The sequence below is a fragment of the Ostrinia furnacalis genome, unplaced genomic scaffold (assembly GCF_004193835.3).
Source record: "Ostrinia furnacalis isolate ACB-3 unplaced genomic scaffold, ASM419383v2 OfSCF1245, whole genome shotgun sequence".
In the NCBI taxonomy this organism is placed as follows: domain Eukaryota; kingdom Metazoa; phylum Arthropoda; class Insecta; order Lepidoptera; family Crambidae; genus Ostrinia; species Ostrinia furnacalis.
The window spans coordinates 129,964-147,052 of record NW_021131484.1 but is presented as its reverse complement, the minus strand read 5'-3'; the positions used below and the strand labels follow the sequence as shown (position 1 = coordinate 147,052).

The 17,089-nt window shown below is 41.0% G+C and overlaps 1 protein-coding gene across 2 annotated transcripts in view; it reads left to right on the top strand.

Moving 5' to 3' along the window:
- Nucleotides 1-17,089, top strand: part of uif (sushi, von Willebrand factor type A, EGF and pentraxin domain-containing protein uif) — a 103,473-nt gene that overhangs the window by 79,137 nt on the left and 7,247 nt on the right. For both annotated transcript variants that reach the window (XM_028303516.1, XM_028303517.1), the window contains 27 exons: nucleotides 2,113-2,194; nucleotides 2,280-2,593; nucleotides 2,698-3,819; nucleotides 3,908-4,087; nucleotides 4,171-4,353; nucleotides 4,435-4,719; nucleotides 4,835-5,112; nucleotides 5,213-5,643; nucleotides 5,729-6,045; nucleotides 6,128-6,309; nucleotides 6,387-7,272; nucleotides 7,394-7,887; nucleotides 7,977-8,190; nucleotides 8,276-8,746; nucleotides 8,849-9,690; nucleotides 9,778-10,661; nucleotides 10,814-11,193; nucleotides 11,331-11,496; nucleotides 11,755-12,006; nucleotides 12,092-12,633; nucleotides 12,717-12,929; nucleotides 13,040-13,195; nucleotides 13,276-13,417; nucleotides 13,913-13,984; nucleotides 14,316-14,506; nucleotides 15,233-15,406; nucleotides 15,971-16,147. In XM_028303516.1, the coding sequence (XP_028159317.1) occupies nucleotides 2,113-2,194; nucleotides 2,280-2,593; nucleotides 2,698-3,819; nucleotides 3,908-4,087; nucleotides 4,171-4,353; nucleotides 4,435-4,719; nucleotides 4,835-5,112; nucleotides 5,213-5,643; nucleotides 5,729-6,045; nucleotides 6,128-6,309; nucleotides 6,387-7,272; nucleotides 7,394-7,887; nucleotides 7,977-8,190; nucleotides 8,276-8,746; nucleotides 8,849-9,690; nucleotides 9,778-10,661; nucleotides 10,814-11,193; nucleotides 11,331-11,496; nucleotides 11,755-12,006; nucleotides 12,092-12,633; nucleotides 12,717-12,929; nucleotides 13,040-13,195; nucleotides 13,276-13,417; nucleotides 13,913-13,984; nucleotides 14,316-14,506; nucleotides 15,233-15,406; nucleotides 15,971-16,147 (9,630 nt within the window). The remainder of the gene's footprint in view (nucleotides 1-2,112; nucleotides 2,195-2,279; nucleotides 2,594-2,697; nucleotides 3,820-3,907; nucleotides 4,088-4,170; nucleotides 4,354-4,434; nucleotides 4,720-4,834; nucleotides 5,113-5,212; nucleotides 5,644-5,728; nucleotides 6,046-6,127; nucleotides 6,310-6,386; nucleotides 7,273-7,393; nucleotides 7,888-7,976; nucleotides 8,191-8,275; nucleotides 8,747-8,848; nucleotides 9,691-9,777; nucleotides 10,662-10,813; nucleotides 11,194-11,330; nucleotides 11,497-11,754; nucleotides 12,007-12,091; nucleotides 12,634-12,716; nucleotides 12,930-13,039; nucleotides 13,196-13,275; nucleotides 13,418-13,912; nucleotides 13,985-14,315; nucleotides 14,507-15,232; nucleotides 15,407-15,970; nucleotides 16,148-17,089) is intronic.

Here is a 17,089-nt window from a genome sequence, read left to right as displayed (position 1 = left end):
TGAACGTATCCACTTCAATTCTCCTCCATTACTTCCGTTACATTGCGTTCGACTTCTTTTAAAATTCAAACTTGAAAGATTCATTCCAAACTGTCTAATCTTAAGACCGTTTAAGGTTTGCAAGCATTTAAAATTCAACGGGAAATGTAGCATCTTGCCTCTTTTGATGTATAGGAATTTCTTTCGCACATTAGTCTCACTTTATTTATAACTTTAGCTGTTTTGTTTGAGCCTAAAAAATATTCTCACAAGTTCTTTGTCGTGTCACACGCAGCGGTTTAGGTATTGTTTTATAGTTAAATAGCTAGGTCATGTGCACACGACTGCGCAGGTAAAGGCAAAAATCGCTAGACTCACGTGACCGACAATCTAACTATGTAAACCAAGTTTGAATTCCTACTTTGCTGAAATCTCAACTTTAGTTGCTGAGTAATAGTTTCATTGCCTGAATGTAAACAATAATGTAGAATACAGTTAGACCTACAAAGCTCAATGATAAATTAGTAGCCGACATTAAAAGAATGCGCGAAAAAAATGGTGAATCGGTGTAAATAAAGGAACAGTCTGCAAATTCGCATGCATTGCATTTCGCGAGTGTAATATAACATAAGTGGGCCAAACATTGCATCGTGTTGCGGGTGTCGCCGCCGGAGCGTGAAAACATCGCGCATTCACGATCAGCCGTCAAACTCACGCTCTATTTGTGATCACTTACTTTTTAGCGGCATGCACGGATGTTGATTGAACACGTACTAGCATACAATTTCTTTCAATGTTGCTGGAAACAAATTCTGTGGTATATTGTAGTACACTTCTTGAAGCATATTTTAGAAGTTTACTTGGAATTTCCCCATTAACAATCATCACCATGTTCCACCACCATGCACTCCTCTGAGAAACCGGAAATACTAAGGGGTATTTCCGGTACGTATAGTATGTCCATCTTTTTATGAATGGTTTAATTTATTGATGAAGTGTGGTTCATATTTAAAAAAATTCCCTTTACATTAACGCTTATGTATGTCACAGGAGCAGAAAAAACGTAGTACAATGCAAACAAAATGATCGCAGAATGTAAATTTATTTCATAATATTCCGTTCCGTATGTTATTCATAAACCTCCAAACTCACTCGTCCCTTTATTCTGGCTATTCAATGCGAAACTCATTACCAAGTGAAAACGGAAGGCTGATGCAACCCCAATCTGTAGGATAGTTGGTGACACCTGTTGAAAACGGTTTAATCCCAAATCAGTACTATCAAACCGTTTTAGCTGTAGCTGTGATCGTATTTAATACCTTTTCAGTACAAACCGGGTTCGGTGAGATCAATAGTGTAATCCGTTGTAATCTGGTGTTTACCGCAGCCCTTACAAATTGGACTGACGGTGCCTGGCTACCTGGCGAAACTAATAATGCAAATTTTTCGCGAAATTATTTTCCTCTGCCGCGACGTGAATAACAAATGTACTGATATGAATTTCAAATTCGCAATGAAATCCCTTCTAAATAACGAGTTTGACATTGACCACGGACTCTTAAAATGAAGTGTTTGAAAAACAGTGTACAGAGAAAGTAAAATCAACGTTAGAAAGTTTGCGAATAAGTAAAACTTTATTTAATGAAACAAACAAAAAGCAATTGGTTGAAGTGCTTTTAAGATTATAAATTCAAATGACATTTTCTGTACTTTCTGAATACAAAGTACCTGTAACGAGTAACGTATTTGAATAGTGATCCATGTTCTGTAGAAAAATATTATCTTCACAAAAATACAACACATTTATGTGTAACCTATTATTAACTCATCCAAACTCGTGCTTAAAATGAAAAGTATCTACATACCTATGAATATTTCCGCTTTCTGGCGTTGTATCAAAAAGTGATAGCAAATATTTCTAATATTTTCTCTAGCCCTTTAGGCGAAAGTTATGTTTAAACAACTAATGAGTCTTCATGGGATGTTAAAACGTTACGTACACAAAAATCACTCACATAGGAAATTCAAGAATTTACATAGCCCACAGTCACAGAGCATTACGTAAACAACTTTTACTCTTGTGTTTGGATTACCAGATTTATTTGTTTTAATTTCATTTTCATTTTGTTACAGGATGGGAGTTAAAGGGGTTACACTGTTACAAATTCTTCAATATCAGACATTCATGGGAAAAAGCTGCCGAGCTATGTCGAAGGTAATATATTTTTAAAAAGATTGATACCTACTTGAAATTAGCAACCGAAAGAAGATTTTACTAATAAAGTTTTTTTGTTATCCAGGTATGGCAGCGAACTGATGGTAGTAGACAGTTACATAGAAAACAACATGACAGCTAGCATGGTCCCTACTAGTCTTAGCAATAACCACTATTGGCTCGGACTTGCTACTGTCGACGACCTCAGAACAAACACACTCGAATCAGCTGCCGGTGCTTTGGTATCACAGTACGCAGGATTTTGGGATCTCCGACAACCAAATCCCAAAAATGGAGAATGCGTAGACGTTCACATCACGTCTGACGTCCAATCATGGGAACTCACCACTTGCGAAACTCTTCTGCCGTTCATGTGCAAAGCCACCGCCTGTCCTGCTGGTAAGTAACCATTCAATGAAACGAATGCGCTAATAAACAAATGGTAATTGAAAGTCAATGTTAACGTACTTTAAACAATAGCTTTAACTCGCTTTTACTTTTAGGAACCTTCCATTGTTCAAACGGAAGATGCATAAACTCAGCCTTCAAATGTGACAAGCAAGACGATTGTGGCGATGCGTCCGACGAAATGGACTGCGCTTCCGAGTGTCACTTTTACATGGCCAGCAGTGGGGACGTCTTAGAGAGCCCTAACTATCCTCACAAGTACCCACCCTTCAGCGATTGTAAATGGACTTTAGAAGGTCCTCAAGGCCAAAACATTGTTTTACAGTTCCAAGATTTTGAAACTGAAAAGTCTTTCGACACTGTTCAAATTCTGGTGGGCGGCAGAACCGAAGACAAATCAGTCAATCTTGCGACCCTATCAGGGAAACAAGATTTATCGACAAAACTTTTTGTATCCGCTTCGAACTTCATGATTATAAAATTCAGCACGGATGGATCAGTCGAAAGGAAAGGTTTCCGTGCATCATGGAAAACAGAATCTTCAAACTGTGGTGGTATTCTTAGAGCTACTCCCCAAGGTCAAGTTTTAACTTCTCCTGGCTACCCAGTCGGCTGTCCGGGTGGTTTGGAATGCATGTACATAATTGAAGCTCAACCTGGCCGTATTATCTCATTGGAAATCGAAGACCTAGAGTTAGGTATGAACAGAGATTACATAGTCATCAAAGATGGAAATACTCCATCTAGCCCAGTGCTTGCTCGCTTAACAGGCCCAGGTGAAGAAAACCAAAAGGTAGTTATTTCTACTACGAACCATTTATACATGTACTTCAGGACAAGTTTGGGAGATTCTAAGAAAGGTTTCAACATGAGATATTCTCAAGGATGTAAAGCAACAATTATTGCGTCCAATGGAACTTTCACTTCACCCGCATACGGTCTAACTAACTATCCTAATAACCAGGAATGTTTATACAGAATAAAGAACCCCAATGGTGGTCCCTTGTCTCTCAAATTCGACGAATTCAATATCCACCCATCTGATGTTGTACAAGTTTTTGACGGGTCTAGTACAAATGGACTGAGATTACACTCTGAAAATGGATTTACGGTGAAACCTAGAATAACACTTACTGCATCTAGCGGTGAAATGTTAATAAGATTTGTATCTGATGCATTACATAACGGCGAGGGATGGAAGGCAACGTTCTCAGCAGGTAGTTTTATTACATAATAAATTAAAATTTTAGTGTGTGTATTATTCTGGAAGCATTTATTTATAACAATCTATTTGTCAATTTACAGACTGCCCACCTCTCAAGTCCGGAATCGGAGCATTAGCATCAAACAGAGATACCGCATTTGGTACAGTTATCACATTTACATGCCCTATTGGCCAAGAATTTGCAACGGGTAAATCTAGAATCACAACTCAATGTTTAGACGGTGGAAAATGGTCAACCACATACATACCGAGTTGCCAAGGTATTTTATACTTAATTTATCATTTTATTTCTTACTCTTATGGCTTATCAATTTACTTACTGATAACTTTATTTTCTTGACAGAGGTATATTGTGGACCAGTGCCACAAATCGACAACGGATTCTCTATTGGATCAACCAATGTCACTTATCGAGGTGTCGCGACGTACCAATGTTACGCTGGATTTGCTTTCCCAACTGGCCAGCCTATTGAGAGGATTTCTTGTTTAGCTGATGGCAGATGGGAAAGAACGCCTACTTGTCTTGGTAAGGCACATTCTCAGCAAAATGTTTTAACGAGCTTTAATTTATTTGGCTAATCATTATAATATGACCTTTCTCTTACAGCATCTCAATGTGTGGCCTTACCAGAAGTCCCACACGCAAACGTCACAATTCTTAACGGCGGAGGGCGTAGCTATGGTACAATCGTACGATATGAATGTGAGCCTGGTTACGTGCGGTCAGGTCAGCCTGTCCTCTTGTGTATGAGCAACGGAACTTGGTCTGGAGACGTTCCTTCCTGCTCAAAGGCTTTGTGCCCGAAGTTCCCTGAAATTAAGAACGGATTTATAGTGGACCAGACCAGAATATACATGTACGGAGACGAAGCTCGAGTACAATGTTATAAAGGTAATTTAGTAATTGTGAAATTGTGTCAATTCAAGCTCGAATGCCTAATTACTTTTACCTATGAGGTGCATCATCTTTTTACACCTTTGAACTTAATTTTACATTTTATCTACAGGATATAAACTAAACGGACCCAGTGTGCTAAAGTGCGGACCGAATCAAGACTTCGACGCGGCTCCTACCTGTGATGACATCAACGAATGTCTGAGCAGCCAATGCGACAGTGTCTCCACAGACTGCAAGAACACGCAAGGTGGTTTCTTCTGCCCTTGCCGACCTGGGTTCGCTCCCAGCTTGGACTGCAGACCAGTGGGCGATCTCGGACTTATCAATGGTGCTGTGCCCGATGAATCTATTACAACTTCAGCTCCGGAGCCTGGATATCACAAAGGAGTAAGTCAACAGAGATAGACTCTTCACTGTATAGGAAATGTTATCTAGTGTTATGTTATACTTTCTATGTTATCCTACTTATTATTCTCTTTTTTATCAGATGGTCCGATTGAACAATGGAGGTGGATGGTGTGGAAACAACTTGGAAGCTGGAGCAAACTGGATTCAAGTGGACTTGAGAGCGCCAACTATCATCAGAGGTTTCAGAACCATGAGTGTGATGCGAGCTGATGGCAACATTGCTTTTACTTCCGCGATTAGAATTCAATACACTAATGACTTGACTGACGTCTTCAAAGATTATACGAACCCAGACGGTACTGCTGTTGAATTCCGTATCCTAGAACCTACTCTATCAGTTTTGAACCTGCCAGTGCCCATTGAGGCGCAATATGTCAAATTCAAGATCCAAGACTACGTAGGCGCTCCTTGTTTGAAGATTGAAATTATGGGATGTGCTCGATTGGACTGCAATGACATCAATGAATGTTCGGAAAACAACGGTGGATGTGAACAGAAGTGTATTAACACGTAAGCATACAATTAACCAATTATTGTATAAAATTCATTAATTACTATTTTTCATATTCTATCTAAAATATGTAATCTATTACAGGCCTGGAAACTTCTCATGTTCTTGCAACCTTGGTTATGAACTGTACTCAAGCAATGGAACAGCTGGTTTCGCTATTGAAACATCTGAAACTGGTGAACGAGATGGCGATACTTACCAAAGAAATAAGTCTTGTGTACCCGTCATGTGCCCCCCTCTTTTGTCGCCCGAAAATGGAAAACTGCTGTCTACAAAGAAATCGTTCCACTTTGGTGATATTGTACAATTCCAATGTGATTTCGGATATGTTATGTCAGGATTCTCATCACTTCTTTGTACATCAAGTGGCACATGGAATGGAACAGCTCCTGAATGTCAATGTAAGATTATAAACATCAAGAATTTTATTCTTAGAAGATATTTGTTTATTTACTAAGATGCTAATTAATTTTTATTTTCCAGATGCTCGTTGTGTAACTTTATCTGATGATAAAAACGATGGACTGAAGGTCATAAGGGACGACCCAGAAAGTGTATTAGTACCTTACAGGGACAACGTAACAGTCACTTGCACGTCTCCAGGGCGACACCTAAGAAACACATTGACATCATCTTTCAGACAGTGTGTTTACGATCCTAAACCAGTAAGTAGGATGCGTTAAAACAATCTTAATGTGGATTATTTACTAAGATGACGTTTTTAATTATATTTTTATTGCAGGGTTTTCCCGATTACTGGTTGTCTGGTGCTCAACCACAATGTCCCAGAAAAGACTGTGGCGTGCCGATGCCAACTCCAGGATTCGTCTACAGTCCACTTGTTGACACAAAATACCAAAGCTCTTTCTTCTTCGGTTGCCAAAATACTTTCAAAATGGCAGGGCAATCTAGCAAGCACGACAATATTGTTAGATGTCAAGCCAACGGCATTTGGGACTTCGGAGACCTAAGGTGCGAAGGACCAGTATGCGAGGACCCAGGCAGGCCAGCTGATGGTTATCAAATCGCAAGAAGCTATGAACATGGATCTGAAGTTTTATTCGGATGCTCGAGACCTGGATACATCCTGATCAACCCTAGACCCATCACTTGCATACGGGAACCAGAATGCAAAGTCATTAAGCCTCTCGGACTTGCATCTGGAAGAATACCTGACTCGGCCATTAACGCTACCTCAGAAAGACCTAATTACGAGGCCAGAAACATTAGGCTTAACTCAGTAACGGGTTGGTGTGGTAAACAAGAAGCTTTCACATACGTGAGTGTCGACCTAGGAAAAGTACACAGAGTGAAAGCCATTTTAGTAAAGGGTGTCGTGACATCCGACATTGTTGGCCGACCTACCGAAATCAGACTGTTTTACAAGACCAACGAAAGTGCCAACTATGTTATTTACTACCCTAACTTCAACCTAACGATGCGAGACCCAGGAAACTACGGAGAACTGGCAATGATTACGCTGCCTAAATATGTACAGGCTAGGTTCGTGATTTTGGGCATCGTCAGTTTCATGGATAATGCTTGTTTGAAATTTGAACTGATGGGATGCGATGAACCTTCTCCTGATCCACTGTTGGGTTACGATTATGGATACTCTCCTTGTGTTGGTAAGTTAAATCTAAAACTACATAAAAATAATATATTAAAAAAGTATTTTCATTTCCAAATAATTTAATCAAACTTCATTTTCACACATACGAGTAATATAACAATGTCTTATGTTTACAGATAACGAGCCTCCAGTTTTCCAAAACTGTCCTCAGCAACCAATTATAGTGCAAACTGATGTAAACGGGGGTCTTCTTCCTGTAAACTTTACGGAGCCGACCGCAACGGATAACTCGGGCGCAATTGCCCGTTTAGAAGTTACTCCACAGCATTTCAGAACTCCAATACAAGTATTCCACAACATGGTTGTTCGTTATGTTGCCTTTGATTTCGATGGCAACGTCGCCATTTGTGAAGTGAACATTACCGTGCCTGACTATACTCCTCCAAAACTGAGCTGCCCGCAAAGTTACGTCATTGAATTAGTCGATAAACAGGACAGTTACGCTGTAAACTTCAACGAAACTCGCAGACGTATAAACGCATCGGATGCATCAGGCGAAGTCTTCCTAAAATTCATTCCGGAGCGCGCAGTTATACCCATTCGTGGCTACGAAAATGTCACAGTGATCGCCTCGGACAAGTATGGAAATAAGGCTCAATGTAACTTCCAAGTAAGTTTCTTTTAATATACTGTAGTATAAAAAATGCAAAAAATGTTAGGTATCTACCTACTTTATGCTTAAAACTTTACTACTTACAGGTTTCGGTTCAAGCTACACCATGCGTGGATTGGGAATTGATGCCACCAGCACACGGAGCCCTCAACTGCCTCCCTGGAGATAGAGGAATACAGTGCATAGCTACTTGCAGCCCAGGGTTCCGATTCACAGACGGTGAACCTGTAAAGACTTTCATTTGCGAAACCAAACGACAATGGGTCCCAACCGCCGTTGTGCCGGATTGTGTTTCTGAAAGTGAGGAATCTATTATACTTTTTTTTTTGGCACAAGTTCCTAACTGTACGTAAAATGTGAATTAACTAAATATTTTATTTTTCAGATACGCAACAAGCCGCCTATCATGTAATATCAAGTGTGCAGTACCGCGCACTCGGTGCCGTCTCAAACGCCTGCTTACCTCAATACAAAGACTTGTTAGCACAATATGACAATATCCTAAACGAGAGGCTATCCCAACGTTGTTCTGCCGTCAACGTAAACGTAAACGTTACCTTCGTCAAAGTCATGCCAACTCTCTTGGACGAAAACGTCGTGAAAATGGACTTCGTTTTATCGATTACACCTGACATCAGACAGACACAAGTTTACGATCTTTGCGGTTCAACATTGAATCTGATTTTCGATCTATCGGTCCCTCACGCCAGCGCACTTATTGAACCTGTGCTTAATGTTTCGTCAATTGGCAATCAATGTCCTCCGTTGAGAGCTATAAGGAGTTCGATTTCCAGAGGTTTCACTTGCAGCGTCGGCGAAGTATTAAATATGGACACGAATGACGTACCAAGATGCTGTAAGTAATTTGCTCCCATTTTAAATTATAAGAATGCAATATTTTATTTACGTAAATAACAGACCACAGTACCTAACTATTAATTTATTTACGTTATTTCAGTGCACTGTCCGGCCGGTACTTTTGCTGGTGAAAAACAAAAGTCCTGTACTATGTGCCCACGTGGATATTTCCAAAACCAAGCGAGACAAGGTTCATGCCTTAAGTGCCCACAAGGAACATTCACGAGAGAAGAGGGCTCTAAGGATATCACCGACTGTGTACCTGTCTGCGGATTTGGTACTTTCTCGCCAACTGGTTTAGTACCATGTCTAGAATGCCCACGAAACAGCTACTCTGGAGAGCCACCAATCGGTGGATTCAAAGACTGCCAAGCTTGTCCTGTAAACACCTTTACATACCAACCTGCAGCACCTGGTCGAGACAGGTGCAGAGCCAAATGTGCTCCCGGTACTTACTCGCCAACTGGATTAGCTCCTTGCTCGCAATGTCCTAGAAACTTCTACCAGAACTTAGCTGGTCAAACACTATGCAGCGAATGCCCTACCAACATGAAAACAGTTGGCACAGGAGCTACAGGACTCGAGGAATGTATTCCAGTAGAGTGCTCTAACAGCGCTTGTCAACACGGTGGACTTTGTGTACCTAAAGGTCACGGCGTCCAATGCTATTGCCCAGCTGGTTTCTCCGGACGCAGATGTGAAATCGATATTGATGAATGTGCTAGCCAACCTTGCTACAACGGAGGAACTTGTACTGACCTACCCCAGGGTTATAGATGCTCATGCCCAACAGGATATGGTGGCATTAACTGTCAGGAAGAACGATCAGAGTGCAGAAATGACACCTGCCCTGAACGAGCTATGTGCAAAGATGAACCCGGCTTTAACAATTATACTTGTCTATGTAGGTCTGGTTACACTGGTATTGATTGTGATATAACGGTAAGGAAGATTAGTTCTTTATTCATATTTCTCTTATACGTATTATCTAAGTTATGTGTGATTTAACATGAGTTAAATTCGTTTCAGGTTGATCCCTGCACAGCTAATGGCAACCCCTGCTCAAACGGCGCTACTTGTACTGCTCTCCAACAAGGAAGATTTAAGTGCGAATGTCTGCCAGGATGGGAAGGACAACTATGTGAAATTAACACTGACGACTGTATTGAGAAACCGTGTCTTCTTGGCGCGGCTTGCACAGATTTAGTAAATGACTTCAGTTGCGCGTGTCCACAAGGTTTCACAGGAAAACGATGCCACGAAAAGATTGACTTGTGCTCTAATGAACCATGCAAACATGGTATTTGTGTTGACAAACTATTCGTTCATCAATGCATTTGTGACCCAGGTTGGTCCGGACCTTCTTGCGATATCAACATCAACGAGTGCGTTATTTCGCCTTGTGAAAACGGAGGCCAATGTATTGACAGTATTGACGACTTTACTTGCATTTGTGAAGCTGGATACACCGGGAAGAGATGTCAGCATACGATTGATGACTGTTTATCGGACCCATGCCAGAACGGAGCAACTTGTGTTGACCAAATAGATGGCTTCATTTGTAAATGTCGCCCAGGTTTCATTGGTCTGCAATGTGAGACGGCAATTGATGAATGCTTGAATGAACCATGCAACCCGGTGGGTACAGAGCGATGTGTGGATCTTGACAATAAATACCAATGCATGTGCAGAGAAGGCTTCACTGGAGAGATGTGTGAAACTAATATCGATGACTGTGCGTCAGATCCTTGTTTCAACGGCGGATCTTGCAAAGATGAAATAGGAGGTTACAAATGTAGCTGCCAACCGGGCTGGACTGGAAAGCGCTGCGAAAAGGATATCGGAAACTGCATGAACAGACCTTGTCAAAACAACGCCAGATGTATTGATCTCTTCCAAGATTTCTTCTGCGTGTAAGTTTTCTTTTCACTTTTATTTACTCCTTCGAGAATATTTCCAATGTTAGACTACACGTTTTTCTTGGAAAATATCACATACATATTACAACTAAGATTCTACTGCGTTAAGATTGATCTGTACATTAATTTTAATAAAAAATTTACAGGTGCCCAAGTGGAACAGACGGAAAACAATGTGAAACTGCACCCGAAAGGTGTATTGGCAGCCCTTGTATGCACGGCGGCAAATGCCAAGACTTCGGCTCTGGTCTGAACTGCACATGCTCTCAGGACTTCGTCGGCGTTGGTTGCCAATACGAATTCGACGCGTGTGAAGCTGGTCTCTGCCAGAATGGAGCCACTTGCATCGACGAAGGCGAAGATTACACTTGCATCTGCGCACCAGGCTTCAAAGGAAAGAACTGTAATGAAGACATTATTGACTGCAAGGAGAACTCATGCCCGCCTTCCGCTACATGCATCGATCTACCTGGACGCTTCTATTGCCAGTGCCCATTCAATCTCACTGGTGACGACTGCAGAAAAAGTAAGAAAGTTTTAAATGAAATCATCTCATCCTAAAATAATACAACAATATTTTGTCTCGTCTGTATTTTTACGAACGTATCTTCTGAACAATTGTCTTAATTGTGTCCTCATAATAAAAGGAATATATTTTTCCAGCTATAAGTGTCGACTATGACCTGTACTTCAGCGACCCTCTGCGCTCGAGCGCCGCTCAAGTGGTACCATTCGATACAGGCTCCACAGACAGTTTGACGATCGCTATGTGGGTACAGTACACACAACAAGATGAGGGTGGCGTTTTCTTCACGGCTTACAGCGTCAGGTACTTAAACTGAATAAATATTCCTTTATTTATTTTTTACTTTAACGAAAGATGTCAGAATATACTTTTTGGAACGACAACTTATTCTATGGAATATTATAGACAGTATACATATTAGTACGTGATCAGCATTTCTGCCAAAAAAAACTACAATCATGGTTTTAACTAACATGAGCGGTTTTTGCTCAAGTCATTAATTAATGACACGCGAAAATCACTTCTTTACGTTGAACCTTATTTATAAATCTTGATTTGCAGCAATTCCCACATCGCTCTTAACAGACGGCCAGTAATCCAGGCGCATTCGAACGGTGTACAAGTATCCCTATTCCCTGAACTTCAAGACGTGTACTTGAGTTTCGGAGAGTTTGCAACAGTTAACGACGGACAATGGCATCACGTTGCGTTAGTCTGGGACGGCAGCAACGGTGGAGAGTTAACTTTAATCACTGAAGGACTAATCGCCAGCAAACTTGAGGGATACGGCAGTGGACGATCACTACCTCAATAGTAAGTTTTGATAATATCAGTGTATGTAACATAATTATTGTATTTGCCATGTGCTAATGTTAAAACAAAACGTTTTACTTTTCAGTCTATGGGTGACCCTGGGTAAACCTCAATCTGACAACCCTAAGGCATACACAGAATCAGGCTTCCAAGGTCACCTGACGAAAGTACAAATATGGAACCGCGCTCTCGATTTCACTAACGAAATTCAGAAGCAAGTCCGCGATTGTCGCACTGAGCCCGTCCTATACAACGGCCTGGCCCTTACTTGGGCTGGATACGACGATATCGTTGGTGGAGTAGAGAGGATAGTTCCTTCACACTGCGGCCAAAGAGTTTGTCCTAACGGATACACTGGATCTAAATGCGAGCAATTACAAGTAGACAAGGAACCACCACGTGTCGACCGCTGCCCTGGAGATCTCTGGGTCATTGCCAAGAACGGTTCATCTGTCGTCAGCTGGGATGCGCCAGTCTTCAGTGACAACGTTGGAGTAGCAAGGATTGTGGAGAATTCAGGCCACAAACCTGGCCAGAACCTTGCTTGGGGAACATACGACATTGCTTACGTCGCGTATGATGCTGCTGGCAATACAGCTACTTGCACCTTCAAAGTAACAGTATTATGTAAGTTACGATTTTCCAAATAGGTAATCTATTTATTTTATTATTTGTAGATTATGTATTCATTGATTGATTTTTTCCATCAGCTGAATTCTGTCCTCCTCTGGTGGACCCACTTGGAGGCTACCAATCCTGTCGCGATTGGGGAGCGGGTGGTCAGTTCAAGGTGTGTGAAATCGCCTGTCGCGACGGCCTACGATTCTCACAACAAGTACCGCCATTCTACACTTGCGGAGCTGAAGGCTTCTGGCGGCCGACTACCGACCCCAGTCTACCATTGGTCTACCCAGCTTGCTCACGTAAGAATGAAACTTTTTCTTCACTTTTTAGTCAACATTCTTAATTCCAAAAATAATTAGTTTGGCAATAGTGTCTTAACAAAAAATTAATGAGTAATATTTTTTTACAGCGGCTTCACCAGCTCAACGAGTATTTAAGATCTCCATGCTGTTCCCAAGTTCGGTTCTCTGCAATGACGCCGGTCAAGGCGTACTCCGACAGAAAGTCCGCACCGCTATCAACCAGCTCAATAGAGACTGGAACTTCTGCTCTTATGCTATTGATGGTAAGACGATCTAAAATAAGATGCAGAATCAACTCCTCAGAGAATAGACTTTTTCACGTGTAATATCTTTAATTTTCAAGGTACTCGGGAATGCAAAGAACTGGACATAAACGTGAAATGTGACCACAGAGCCAATGTACGACAGACACGTCAAGTATCGTCTCCGCCTAGCACTCCTACTGAAGACACGTATGTTCTGGACGCAATCATCCCAGTGGAAGAGTGAGTATACTATGGGTTAATACATTACGAGTATTAATCAGTCTGCGGTGAGCGGTAGTGGTCAGTTAAATGACGCGAATAAGAAGGCGTTTACGTTGTAATGGGAACAATAAGCTGAAATAGCGATGCTAATAAATATACGTCATTATAGTCAATTAGATAACAACTGACTGCTACCGCACCTCTAATGCAGCTTTAGTAAACTGTAATCATTAGAAAAGTTCTTACTGTATCACTAGTAAACACAGTAAACTCTCGTAGAGGGATATGGTATCCAATCGCACTTAAAATTTCCTAGAGCAGTTGTCTACGTATATCTAAACCTATGTAGTGCACTTCGCATGTGTTGCAAAACGCAATTACAAGCACACTCGTGTAAAATTCAAGTCATTTATTTCTGTTCCGTTGTATCGCACTAAAAGTTCCTATTACTGTATTTCTCGTCGGCATGTTGCTCTTCCAACACAATTGCATGTTATTTTATCTGGCACTTAGGACTCGGAGCAGTAGGGAGGGCAGACAAGCGGGCGATACCTACAGCGTTGAGATCTCATTCCCGTCTGTCAAGTAAGTTGTTTGCATGTTCCGTAGTGGCACTTTATCACTATTCATTTTATGTAAAATCTATGTTACTGTTGTGTTTTCTATAGAAAAGCATTTTCTAGTACCTTTTGGGTGAGGTTTTATTTTCAAAATGTTAATGAAGTTACTGAAATAATGTTTGGATATTTCTTAATATACTCTCTTTTGATACCCTACCGCGATATAACGTAAAGGCAGCGCCATCTCTTGTTGGTGCGAGGAACTACTCGAATTGTCAAAATAAACGTAATCTGTTATTAAAAGCTGATACACGAAGACCGAACAGCTTTTTGAGACGATTCCATAAACTTTTCAGCGACCCAGTCATCCACAGCGGAAACAACGAGCGATCCACTGTGCAAAGGTTACTGGAGAAGCTTATTCTCGAAGACGAACAATTCGACGTACGAAACATCCTTCCGAACACAGTCCCTGACCCAGCGAGTTTGCAGTTGGTGTCTGACTACGCCTGCCCGATGGGACAGGTCGTTATGGCCCCTGATTGCGGTACGTATACGAACTGAAAGCACCAAGCAGCTTCTTGTAAGAGCCAAAGCATGTACGTTGTGTTTTACATGTACTTTATGGCAATAAATCAATCAATCCAATCATCCCTTTTTGGGACATTCATTTTGCGAACGGAAATTACTGAACCCTTTCCCATTGCTGCTTATCGCCTGGACTATAATGGTTAGAGAATTGAACTGTCGATCGGGGGTTCGAGGTTCGCTTCCTATGTGAACAAGATCACTGTGAAAACATGATCCTATCCACTATCGTCTATAACTAGAAATATACGTACGAGAGCACTGCTCTCAGAGCAGCTGAAAATTGGTGATGATGATGAAAAACAAGCTACGAGCTCTTTCATTGTGGTCAACAATGAAAGCCACAATTTGTGGATAATATATTTTTTTCGGCAGCCTTCTCGTATACAAACATCATTTGTGTGCATAAACATGTTACTTTTGTTTATTAATGGAGTAATTTATTTTGCAAAAAAGTATTTAAGTATGGTGATATCCGTCGTTTAGTAAGCACTCATCGGACAAGCTTTACCTAGACTAGACAGCGTGTAAAAAATCTAACCTTATTTACTTATTTAGTATTGCACTTGAAATCTCTGGTTGAAAAGATACTAAGTGATTTGTAAGACCTAGTATGGTCATCATCATCTTTTCAGGACGTCCACTGCAGAACGTAGGATTTTAAATAATAACAATTTACTTCCAGTGGCCTGCGCCGTTGGTACCTACCTCGACGTGGCGAGCGACTCCTGCAAGCCGTGTCCGACTGGCACCTACCAGTCCGAGGCCGGTCAACTGCAGTGCAGCACTTGCCCCTCCATCGCTGGCCAGCCAGGAGTCACCCAAGCGGCCGGCGCGAGAAGCGCTGCTGATTGCAAAGGTATTGTGGTATACATTTTTCACAGCTGCATCAGTGTTGCAACCTCGGATTTTATTAAAGCACTAGATTAAAAGCAAAATTCCACCAGATTCCAGAAATTTGAACCTAAAAATACCACCAAGAGCCTTCTAAATGAGCCAGTTCTGGCAGTAAAACCACCAACACTGAGCTTCATCATTGCCAGGAAAATTCACTTTCCCATTATAATTTGGTCAATTATCTATTTAATTGAATGGAAAAAAAATGTTTTTTTTTTTTTTGAGAAAACAACATGATTTTCCACTGTGATGATGAGCATGAGCTATAAAAATATTATAGACGTGGAGTAAAACAATAGTGTATTATTGGCATACTCGTCAATGATATAGTTGTTTTGAACCGCCGAGATGAGGATTGTATGGTCACGAATTTACGATCTCAATTGATTAACGTTTGTCGATTTCAAAGCCACTAAAAATCGGATTACTTGATTAAGTTTTGGTTGCAAAACTACTTACAGTCTTGCATTCACAAACCCATAGCCTTATTCCTTAATTTTTAATCTAACTTACTTGATAATTCCAGAGAGATGCGCCGCCGGCAAATACTACGACGCCGAGTCAGAACTATGCAGGCCTTGCGGGCATGGGTCATACCAGCCGAAGGAAGGCGCCTTCGCTTGCATATCGTGCCCGAGGGGCCAGACCACGAGAGCGACTGAGGCCGTGTCCGCCGCTGAGTGCAGGGAGGACTGTCCTTCAGGTAAGACAAATGAATAATGGATAAATAAGCTATTAAGAATTTGAATAGTCAAAAGTCAAAAGAACTAAGACTGGGCACCATCTTACTTTTTTTTGACAAACGTCAAAAATCTGTCAAACTATAAAAAAAAAACACCGCTACTGGAAGGTATGGACACCAGTATCCAGTAGAGGACATGACAGCCATATCCAATAGGGGACCAGATACCACCGGTTTGTAGGGTAAACGGTCATCGTTGGTCAATAATTAAGGGATGCAGACACCACCAAGACAGCGGGGGCAGCGTACATGTTATACTTACAGTAAAAGTAAGGTAGTGCAACTCCTTTTACATAAGGCCTTTAAAGGTATAGATAGAAGAGAAGGGCCATAAGGGTTTTAGAGTTTTTACATAAGGCCTAAGTTGAAAATTATGGCACCTATTTTTGGGAAAAAAAACTGTTTCTGAAAGGGTCTGAACGAAAAAAAAATCTGATTGTTTTATTTTCTGCGTATTTTGTCTACATAATAACCGAACAATTTAGCTCGCAATTTTAATAAATAAAGCTTTCTACAAAGACAGTAACGCTTAGATAATTCTTGTTCGAAAACCATTTCAATAATTTCACCCTGCGAACATAAAATGTTGTTAATAGCATAATTTATTCTACTTTAGTGGCTTACGTTAAGTGCTATCTCTGAAAGTTATTGGGTAGGATATAACCTGATTTTCCGCGCCGAGTAGGTATACAGAAGCGTCTCGTAGTGTCGACAGAACTATCAAAAGTTGGCTCACGGTCTCCTAAATCTGTGCGATTTACTGTAAACAACTTGGAGAGAGACCTTTCTTTAGTTTTCGTCACTTTAACACAGTAATAGAAAGACGAAAGCAGATTTATTTATGAGAACAAATGTTTTGTTTCCCAAGAAATACCTATTACGGTTCATGAGATACATTCCGCA